Consider the following 11,148-nt stretch of genomic DNA (forward strand, 5'->3'; position numbering starts at 1 on the left):
CCTGTGGTTGTTGTGTCTGCAACTGTGCTTGTTCTCTTGGCCGCTGTGGTTGTGGTCTCGATAGATGTGGTTGTTGTGTCTGCAGCTGTGGTTGTAGTCTAGGCGGCTGTGGTTGTATTATCAGCAGATGTGGTTGTGGTCTCGGCTGCTATTTTTGTTGTCTCGGTCACTGTTGTTGTAGTCTCAGCTGCTGTGGTTGTTGTGTCGGCCGCTGTGGTTGTTGTGTCGGCCGCTGAGGTTGTAGTCTCGGTCACTGTGGTTGTGGTGTCTCCCGCTGTGGTTGTTGTCTCGGCCGCTGTGGTTGTTGTGTCGGCCGCTGTGGTTGTTGTGTCGGCCGCTGAGGTTGTAGTCTCGGCCGCTGTGCTTGTTGTGTCGGCCGCTGTGGTTGTTTTCTCGGCCCCTGTGGTTGTTGTGTCTGTAGTTGTTGTTGTAGTCTTGGCAGTTGTGGTTGTTGTGTCTGTAGTTGTTGTTGTAGTCTCGGCCGCTGTGGTTTTCGGGTCTGCAGCTGGGGTTGTTGTGTCTGTTGCTGTGGTTGTAGTCTCGGCCGCTGTTGTTGTAGTCTCGGCCGCTGTGGTTGTTGTGTCGGCCGCTGTGGTTGTAGTCTCGGCCGCTGTGCTTGTTGTGTCGGCCGCTGAGGTTGTAGTCTCGGCCGCTGTGCTTGTTGTGTCGGCCGCTGAGGTTGTAGTCTCGGCCACTGTGGTTGTGGTGTCTCCCGCTGTGGTTGTTGTCTCGGCCCCTGTGGTTGTTGTGTCTGTAGTTGTTGTTGTAGTCTCGGCAGTTGTGGTTGTTGTGTCTGTAGTTGTTGTTGTAGTCTCGGCCCCTGTTGTTGTACTTTCGGCCACTCTGCTTGTGGTCTCGGCAGCTGTGGTTGTTGTGTCTGTAGTTGTTGTTCTAGTCTCGGCCCCTGTGGTTGTTGTGTCTGCACTTGTTGTTGTAGTCTCGGCTGCTGGGGTTGTTTTGTCGGCAGATGTGGTTGTGGTGTCTGCAGCTGTTGTTGTAGTCTCTGCCGCTGTGGTTGTTGTGTCTGCAGCTGTAGTTGTGGTGTCTGTAGTTGTTGTAGTCTCGGCCCCTGTGGTTGTTATGTCTGCACTTGTAGTCTCGGCCGCTGTGGTTGTTGTGTCTGCGACTGTGGTTGTTGTCTCGGCTGCTGTGGTCGTGGTGTCTGCAGCTGTGGTTATAGTCTCGGCTACTGTGGTTGTAGTCTCGACCGCTGTGGTTGTGGTGTCTGCAGCTGTGGTTGTAGTCTCGACGGCTGTGGTTGTTGTGTCTGCAACTGTTGTTGTACTCTCGGCCACTGTGGTTGTGGTGTCTGCAGCTCTAGTTGTAGTCTCAGCCACTGTGCTTGTAGTCTCGGCCGCTGTGGTTGTAGTCTCGGCCGCTGTGGTTGTAGTCTCGGCCGCTGTGGTTGTTGTGTCTGCAGCTGTGGTTGTGGGGTCTGCAGCTGTGGTTGTCTCGGCTGCTGTGGTCGTGGTGTCTGCAGCTGTGGTTGTAGTCTCGGCGTCTGTGGTTGTTGTGTCTCCAGCTGTTGTTGTTGTCTCGGCTGCTGTGGTTGTTGTGTCTGCAGCTCTACTTGTAGTCTCAGCCACTGTGCTTGTAGTCTCGGCAGCTGTGCTTGTTGTGTCTGTAGTTGTTGTTGTAGTCCCGGCCCCTGTGGTTGTTGTGTCTGCACTTGTTGTTGTAATCTCGGCTGCTGTGGTTGTTTTGTCCACAGCTGTGTTTGTTGTGTCTGCAGCTGCGGTTGTAGTCTCAGCCGCTGTAGTTGTTGTGTCTGCAGCTGTGGTTGTAGTTTCGGCCGCTGTTGTTGTAGTTTCAGCCACTGTGGTTGTGGTCTCGGCAGCTGTGGTTGTTGTGTCTGTTGTTGTTGTCGTAGTCTCTGCCACTGTGGTTGTAGTCTCGGCCGCTGTGGTTGTTGGGTCTGCAGCTGGGGTTGTTCTGTCTGTTGCTGTGGTTGTAGTCTCGGCCGCTGTTGTTGTAGTCTCGGCCGCTGTGGTTGTTGTGTTGGCCGCTGAGGTTGTAGTCTCGGCCGCTGTGCTTGTTGTGTCGGCCGCTGAGGTTGTAGTCTCGGCCGCTGTGCTTGTTGTGTCGGCCGCTGAGGTTGTAGTCTCGGCCACTGTGGTTGTTGTGTCTCCCGCTGTGGTTGTTGTCTCGGCCCCTGTGGTTGTTGTGTCTGTAGTTGTTGTTGTAGTCTCGGCAGTTGTGGTTGTTGTGTCTGTAGTTGTTGTTGTAGTCTCGGCCCCTGTTGTTGTACTGTCGGCCGCTCTGGTTGTGGTCTCGGCAGCTGTGGTTGTTGTGTCTGTAGTTGTTGTTCTAGTCTCGGCCTCTGTGGTTGTTGTGTCTGTAGTTGTTGTTGTAGTCTTGGCAGTTGTGGTTGTTGTGTCTGTAGTTGTTGTTGTAGTCTCGGCCGCTGTGGTTTTCGGGTCTGCAGCTGGGGTTGTTCTGTCTGTTGCTGTGGTTGTAGTCTCGGCCGCTGTGGTTGTTGTGTCGGCCGCTGAGGTTGTAGTCTCGGCCGCTGTGCTTGTTGTGTCGGCCGCTGAGGTTGTAGTCTCGGCCGCTGTGCTTGTTGTGTCGGCCGCTGAGGTTGTAGTCTCGGCCACTGTGGTTGTGGTGTCTCCCGCTGTGGTTGTTGTCTCGGCAGCTGTGGTTGTTGTGTCTGTAGTTGTTGTTGTAGTCTCGGCAGTTGTGGTTGTTGTGTCTGTAGTTGTTGTTGTAGTCTCGGCCCCTGTTGTTGTACTTTCGGCCACTCTGCTTGTGGTCTCGGCAGCTGTGGTTGTTGTGTCTGTAGTTGTTGTTCTAGTCTCGGCCCCTGTGGTTGTTGTGTCTGCACTTGTTGTTGTAGTCTCGGCTGCTGGGGTTGTTTTGTCTGCAGCTGTGGTTGTTGTATCTGCAGCTGTTGCTGTAGTCTCAGCCGCTGTGGTTGTTGTGTCTGCAGCTGTAGTTGTGGTGTCTGTAGTTGTTGTAGTCTCGGCCCCTGTGGTTGTTATGTCTGCACTTGTAGTCTCGGCCGCTGTGGTTGTTGTGTCTGCGACTGTGGTTGTTGTCTCGGCTGCTGTGGTCGTGGTGTCTGCAGCTGTGGTTATAGTCTCGGCTACTGTGGTTGTAGTCTCGACCGCTGTGGTTGTGGTGTCTGCAGCTGTGGTTGTTGTCTCGACGGCTGTGGTTGTTGTGTCTGCAACTGTTGTTGTAGTCTCGGCCTCTGTGGTTGTGGTGTCTGCAGCTCTAGTTGTAGTCTCAGCCACTGTGCTTGTAGTCTCGGCCGCTGTGGTTGTAGTCTCGGCCGCTGTGGTTGTAGTCTCGGCCGCTGTGGTTGTTGTGTCTGCACCTGTGGTTGTTGGGTCTGCAGCTGTGGTTGTCTCGGCTGCTGTGGTCGTGGTGTCTGCAGCTGTGGTTGTAGTCTCGGCTTCTGTGGTTGTTGTGTCTCCCACTGTGGTTGTTGTCTCGGCTGCTGTGGTTGTTGTGTCTGCAGCTCTACTTGTAGTCTCAGCCTCTGTGCTTGTAGTCTCGGCAGCTGTGCTTGTTGTGTCTGTAGTTGTTGTTGTAGTCCCGGGCCCTGTGGTTGTTGTGTCTGCACTTGTTGTTGTAATCTCGGCTGCTGTGGTTGTTTTGTCCACAGCTGTGGTTGTTGTGTCTGCAGCTGCGGTTGTAGTCTCAGCCGCTGTAGTTGTTGTGTCTGCAGCTGTGGTTGTAGTATCGGCCGCTGTTGTTGTAGTTTCAGCCACTGTGGTTGTGGTCTCGGCAGCTGTGGTTGTTGTGTCTGTTGTTGTTGTTGTAGTCTCTGCCTCTGTGGTTGTAGTCTCGGCCGCTGTGGTTGTTGTGTCGGCCGCTGTAGTTGTGGTGTCTGTAGTTGTTGTAGTCTTGGCCCCTGTGGTTGTTGTGTCTGCACTTGTTGTTGTAGTCTCAGCCACTGTGGTTGTTGTGTCTGCCACTGTGGTTGTTGTCTCGGCCGCTGTGGTCGTTGGGTCTGCACCTGTGGTTGTTGCATCTGCAGCTGTTGTTGTAGTCTCGGCCCCTGTTGTTGCAGTCTCGGCAGCTGTGGTTGTTGTGTCTGTAGTTGCTGTTGTAGTCTCGGCTGTTGTGGTTGTAGTCTCGGCAGTTGTGGTTGTAGTCTCGGCCACTGTGGTTGTAGTCTCGGCCACTGTGGTTGTAGTCTCGGCCACTGTGGTTGTTGTGTCTGCACTTGTTGTTGTAGTCTCGGCCGCTGTGGTTGTTGTGTCTGCCGCTGTTGTTGTAGTCTCGGTTGCTGTGGTTATAGTCTCAGCTGCTGTGGTTGTAGTCTCGACCGCTGTGGTTGTTGTGTCTGCCACTGTGGTTGTTGTCTCAGCTGCTGTGGTTGTAGTCTCGGCAGCTGTGGTTGTAGTCTCGACCACTGTGGTTGTGGTGTCTGCAGCTGTGGTTGTAGTCTCGGCTGCTGTCGTTGTAGTCTCGACCGCTGTGGTTGTTGTGTCTGCAACTGTTGGTGGGAAAGAGGCCCGAGACAGCTCAGCGCTGCAGAGTTTAAACGAAGCATCGACACAGTAAATTTGTGTCAATAATTTTTTATAATCGATTTAATCGAGTTAATCGATGGATCGTTGCAGCCCTAATTGCAACATTAAATAGTAAAGACAAAGTGCCACATAAATCTGCCTTGGGCTGGCTTCTATTTAAATAACATCATTGATGACTGTCAATACAGAATTTTCAGTTATTTTCCTAATTATTTTTTCTTGTATGTTTAGTTGTGTCAGTTTACAGTTTTTGCTTGTTTTAATGATGAGTTTTATTTTATTTGAGTGGTTACTTTGAGGTAACGTTTTCTTTTATTGCCTAATTAAAAAAAGCTTCAAAATGAAAAAAGATTTACAATGATTGGTTTTAGTTAGACAGGGTCAAATATGTCAGTGACATAGCACAGTAATGCTAAAGATAAAGACTGAAACCAAACTTCATGAATCGTTCATTGAAAGTGTATAAGTTCTCTATATTTAATGAAGCTGTGCAACATTCTTGTACGACTCTTTCCCTAAAAGAGCATAGGTTTTATATTTTATATTAGATTTGATTAAAGGGGAAAGGCATGTGAAATTTCACATTCAATACCTTTTACAAATATCACACACTGAAGGCAAAAATCAACATTTTAGCAATTTTTTATTTGACCACATATGTTTTTTAATATTATGGGGGACATAATAATTTCAATAGTGTCGATTGCTGTCAAATGTGCCTGTGACTTAGTATTTCTGGGTTTTCTCAACTCTTTTGTAGCCCTTGTCTTATGTGCATTGTTCCCCTTGCCTAATGAGTCTGGATCTGTTTACCTGTGCCCTGTTTTCCCCCAGTGGTTCCCCATTTCCCTATTCACCTGCTATGTGTAGTCAAGCCCTCAGTTTTCTTCTGTGTCCTCCGTCATGGTAGTTTGATTTTGTTCCAGTTTTCCACGGACTTCCCGCTAGTGCTTGTAAAAACTAATCTAGCTTCTCTCTATTTTGTTGGAAATCAGCAATAATGCTGTATTTTTTGAGTTCACATTTTCCCTTCAGTGTCCAGCATTTGGGTACACTCTCAGCCTGCCACACACTTTCAAGATTCATATCACTCTCCAGCATAGATGGCTTTCTATATTATTGTAGCCTTTACATCACAATATAAAGCACCTTGGGATTCGGTGCTATAGAAATAAAATGGAATAGAGAATGTAATTGCAGTTGAATTGCATTTTGATAACACACAACCTTAACCTGTTGTTCTCTGTCAAAATTATTTTCAAATATAGTCATTTGTTACATTAACAATGGTATTGTTTTTTAAAGTTATCAAAACAAGACTTGAAGTTTTTAACAGAGCTTGAATGTATTTCTTTCAGCCTTAAAAATATATGATGGCCATATGTTCTACTTTAATGTTATGAGAGCTCAAAAATATAGGACAACAATAACAATAATTATATAAAGTGCAAATTAAATAAAATGCAAAATTTCAGCCTAGCTTTTGCATTCAAGTATGATCCATACACTGCGATATAGACTATGTGAATAACAAAGTGTCAGAGTCAGAGAGAAATTCAGTGTTTTAAAGAAAACCTGTCAACAGGCATGCAAAATTTCCTCATCTCAGGCATAGCAAACTCAGATTGTCCACTGTTCACCTAGATTTCCTTACTACAACCAAAGTAAATAACAAGTGTCTATCCAGTCAAATGTATAGGACACAATTGTAAAGCTGTTTTGTCTGTCTGTGCTAAAGCAGTCCATTTATTTTGCATCAACAGTATGTTTAACATTATATAGCTCACCTGTTAGCACCATGGAAAATAATATAATCAATCCAACCCCCATTCTTTAATCAGTTAAACCTGTAAAAGAAAAATCTGTCAAGGCTATGAATATAGATTTTAAAAAATGGGGGGAAAAAAAGGCTTGCTTAATTATTAAGTGTATTTATCCTTCATTGTGAAATAATGCATGACGATTTAAAAATATTGTTGACAAAATATTAGCATTTATTTTATAAGTTAATAAAATGTGAAAAAAAAAAGTGCATGTACAATGCATAAAATAAAGTTCTACTGTACTTACTTGCTGTGGTAAAGCCTTTACCTTATGATGCAGTCTACACTTCTTGTTTCCTTATATATTTCAGCAGAATAAGTGCTCATGACGTGTATCAAAGATGAAAGAAGAGGCTTTGGCAGCTTGACAATGAAGAATGTAACATCACAGGTTTCACAGGTTGGCAGTCAACCTGAAAGTTTTTTGGCTCAGTATAATGGCCTCTCCCTTCTGTTTGCTTGTGAAATAAGGCATCATAGATGCCATAAAAAACAAATACAGAAATGTAGTAGGGTGAAAAGATATTAGAAATAATGCAAGATATATAATGTGATTAAAGTAATCAGACATCATTGTTTATTATAGAGTCTGAGGTTTCTGTTTATGTAATGCATTAGCATTGCCTGGATGTTCAGTTTTATTGTTTGAATCATCTGATTTCATTAGCAGTACAAAAGTTCATTTGTTGTTTGTCTGTTCAACTTTTCAAAAAACATGATGGAGGAAGGTGTGTTGATCTAAAGAGCTCTCCAAGACCTTCAGAGAATAACTCTGTATGTATGTCTGTGTAGATTCTCAGTTATCCAGGTCATAGTAGTCTCTGGAGCTTGAAAAAGGCGACTGGACTTCTTTTTGTTTCTTGAAGACGTTTCACCTCTCATCCGAAAGGCTTCTTCAGTTCTCAACCAAATGGTGGAGAGACCCAGGTATTTAAACCCCTGTGGGCGTAGTCCCCTGGAGGTGGTTATGACCCTCTATTGATCATGTGCTTGAACACATGTGCCCAGGTGTGAAGGGGGCGTGGGTCATATTTAATCAGTGGTTTCAGTTGAAACCAATTTAGGACTCCGCTCCATTGTTTCCTGTGGCCTATTGAGGTCACTGGAACAAAGGTGTGAATGGGGGTTGAGACGTCTGGGAAGGGAGCTCAGGACAGCACTGTAAGCGGGGGAAAGTTGGTGACGTAATCCACCTCCTCTGTTCAATGATGGTTGTTCAGTGGACATAGATGGCTTCTTTCACTCCTCTTTCAAACCATCTGTTTTCCCTGTCCAAAATGTGGACATTGGCATCCTCAAAAGAGTGCCCTTTTTCCTTCAGATGCAGATGTACTGCTGAATCTTGTCCTGTCGAGGTGGCTCTTCTATGTTGTGCCATTCGTTTGTGAAGAGGCTGTTTGGTTTCACCAATGTAGAGGTCCGAGCATTCTTCACTGCACTGAACAGCATACACTACATCGCTGATCTTGTGTTTGGCGGGTTTGTCCTTGGATGAACCAGTTTTTGTCTTAGGGTGTGACTTGGTTTGAAGTATACTGGGATGTCATGCTTGGAGAAAATTCTTCTGAGTTTCTCTGACAAGCCTGACACATATGGGATGACAATGTTGTTCCTCTTGTCATCCCATATGTGTCAGGCTTGTCAGAGAAACTCAGAAGAATTTTCTCCAAGCATGACATCTCAGTATACTTCAAACCAAGTCACACCCTAAGACAAAAACTGGTTCATCCCAAGGACAAACCCGCCAAACACAAGATCAGCGATGTAGTGTATGCTGTTCAGTGCAGTGAAGAATGCTCGGACCTCTACATTGGTGAAACCAAACAGCCTCTTCACAAACGAATGGCACAACATAGAAGAGCCACCTCGACAGGACAAGATTCAGCAGTACATCTGCATCTGAAGGAAAAAGGGCACTCTTTTGAGGATGCCAATGTTCACATTTTGGACAGGGAAAACAGATGGTTTGAAAGAGGAGTGAAAGAAGCCATCTATGTCCACTGTGAACAACCATCATTGAACAGAGGAGGGGGATTACGTCACCAACTTTCCCCCGCTTACAGTGCTGTCCTGAGCTCCCTTCCCAGACGTCTCAACCCCCATTCACACCTTTGTTCCAGTGACCTCAATAGGCCACAGGAAACAATGGAGCGGAGTCCTAAATTGGTTTCAACTGAAACCACTGATTAAATATGACCCACACCCCCTTCACACCTGGGCACATGTGTTCAAGCACATGATCAATAGAGGGTCATAACCACCTCCAGGGGACTACGCCCACAGGGGTTTAAATACCTGGGTCTCTCCACCATTTGGTTGAGAACTGAAGAAGCCTTTCGGATGAGAGGTGAAACGTCTTCAAGAAACAAAAAGAAGTCCAGTCGCCTTTTTCAAGCTCCAGAGACAACTCTGTATGTACTTATGAATGAGTCTAATAGATACTAAATGGATTAAAGTGTTAGAACTGTCACCTGATTTTAATAAGTTTCCTAGTTCAAACCTCCTGACCAGCTGCACCCTGTCTGTGTGGAATTGCAATGATGTCCTTTTGTCTCAGTTCTTTCCTGGTATTCCAGATTGCTCACATAAACCGAAGCTCCTTAGGTTAAATTGTGATTTTAAATTGGCATTATGCATGCATGTGAGAATATTTTTGGCTGTTTGTCTCAGTGATAGTCTGGTGACCTATCAAGGATGTACCCTGCCTCTTGGCCAAAGTCAAGATACAGGGTCCCCTGAATTGAATAAACAATTAAGAACATTGGATGGACATACATTTGACACTGCCATTAATATCTTATTTTAGATGATAAATATAATTAGATTTGACATTTGCAGGTGAGTTTGTCAAACCAGCATTTTCAGGGAATATTTCTCCATTTTGCCTTAAGGTTAAGAGAAAATTTGGCTTGAAACATGTTTGTCGTGCAACTGTGACAACTCAAGACTCAAAAATAAAGTGTTAGGAATGTGTCGGTCACACCTCTTTTTTTAAAACATTGTCAGTCAGATGACTAAATGATAGGGACTTCCCGTCCGAGAAGAAGTGTGTATATATACACTGCTCAAAAAAATAAAGGGAACACTTAAACAACACAATATAACTCCAAGTAAATCAAACTTCTGTGAAATCAAACTGTCCACTTAGGAAGCAACACTGATTGACAATCAATTTCACATGCTGTTGTGCAAATGGAATAGACAACAGGTGGAAATTATTGGCAATTACCAAGACACACTCAATAAAGGAGTGGTTCTGCAGGTGGGGACCACAGACCACTTCTCAGTACCTATGCTTTCTGGCTGATGTTTTGGTCACTTTTGAATGTTGGTGGTGCTTTCACACTCGTGGTAGCATGAGATGGACTCTACAACCCACACAAGTGGCTCAGGTAGTGTAGCTCATCCAGGATAGCACATCAATGTGAGCTGTGGCAAGAAGGTTTGCTGTGTCTGTCAGCGTAGTGTCCAGAGGCTGGAGGCGCTACCAGGAGACAGGCCAGTACACCAGGAGACGTGGAGGAGGCCGTAGGAGGGCAACAACCCAGCAGCAGGACCACTACCTCCGCCTTTGTGCAAGAAGGAACAGGAGGAGCACTGCCAGAGCCCTGCAAAATGACCTCCAGCAGGCCACAAATGTGCATGTGTCTGCACAAACGGTTAGAAACCGACACCATGAGGATGGTATGAGGGCCCGACGTCCACAGATGGGGGTTGTGCTCACAGCCCAACACCGTGCAGGACACTTGGCATTTGCCAGAGAACACCAGGATTGGCAAATTCGCCACTGGCACCCTGTGCTCTTCACAGATGAAAGCAGGTTCACACTGAGCACATGTGACAGACGTGACAGAGTCTGGAGACGCCATGGAGAGCGATCTGCTGCCTGCAACATCCTTCAGCATGACCAGTTTGGCAGTGGGTCAGTAATGGTGTGGGGTGGCATTTCTTTGGAGGGCTGCACAGCCCTCCATGTGCTCGCCAGAGGTAGCATGACTGCCATTAGGTACCGAGATGAGATCCTCAGACCCCTTGTGAGACCATATGCTGGTGCGGTTGGCCCTGGGTTCCTCCTAATGCAGGACAATACTAGACCTCATGTGGCTGGAGTGTGTCAGCAGTTCCTGCAAGATGAAGGCATTGAAGCTATGGACTGGCCCGTCCGTTCCCCAGACCTGAATCCGATTGAGCACATCTGGGACATCATGTCTCGCTCCATCCACCAACGTCACATTGCACCACAGACTGTCCAGGAGTTGGCGGATGCTTTAGTCCAGGTCTGGGAGGAGATCCCTCAGGAGACCATCCGCCACCTCATCCGGAGCATGCCCAGGCATTGTAGGGAGGTCATACAGGCACGTGGAGGCCACACAATACTGAGCCTCATTTTGAATTGTTTTAAGGACATTACATGAACGTTGGATCAGCCTGTAGTGTGTTTTTCCTTTTTAATTTTTGTGACTCTAAATCCAGGCCTCCATTGGTTAATAAATTTGATTTCCACTGATGATTTTTGTGTGATTTTGTTGTCAGCACATTCAACTTTGAACAGAACAAAGTATTCAATGAGAATATTTCATTCATTCAGATCTAGGATGTGTTATTTGAGTGTTCCCTTTATTTTTTTGAGCAGTGTAGTTCCAATATGAATTTATAAACAGTGCGAAATGCTTCTAATAGCAACCACAGTTTACAGGAACCATAATGTATAGTTAAAATTATTCTGCACTTAATCAGACATTTGACACTTACAATCTAAGAAAATATATCGATCATGTAAGTAACACTGTGATCCCCGCATGAATCAGCAAATGTTCACATTGTAGCGGCAGAGGGTGCTG

General features: G+C 46.1%; 1 protein-coding gene across 1 annotated transcript; it reads right to left on the minus strand.

Annotated features, from left to right (window-relative positions):
- Positions 1–749: 749 nt before the first annotated feature.
- On the minus strand, positions 750–5,329 carry LOC115797620 (integumentary mucin C.1-like; the record flags this gene model as incomplete). Its single annotated transcript, XM_030754217.1, has 5 exons — positions 5,298–5,329; positions 2,595–2,742; positions 2,112–2,396; positions 1,818–1,871; positions 750–812 (listed from the first exon to the last, which is right to left on the minus strand). Coding segments are annotated over exons 1-5 (582 nt in total), but the record flags the coding sequence as incomplete, so codon positions are not given.
- Positions 5,330–11,148: the final 5,819 nt, after the last annotated feature.

This window comes from Archocentrus centrarchus, chromosome 18 (assembly GCF_007364275.1).
Source record: "Archocentrus centrarchus isolate MPI-CPG fArcCen1 chromosome 18, fArcCen1, whole genome shotgun sequence".
NCBI classification, from domain to species: Eukaryota; Metazoa; Chordata; class Actinopteri; order Cichliformes; family Cichlidae; genus Archocentrus; species Archocentrus centrarchus.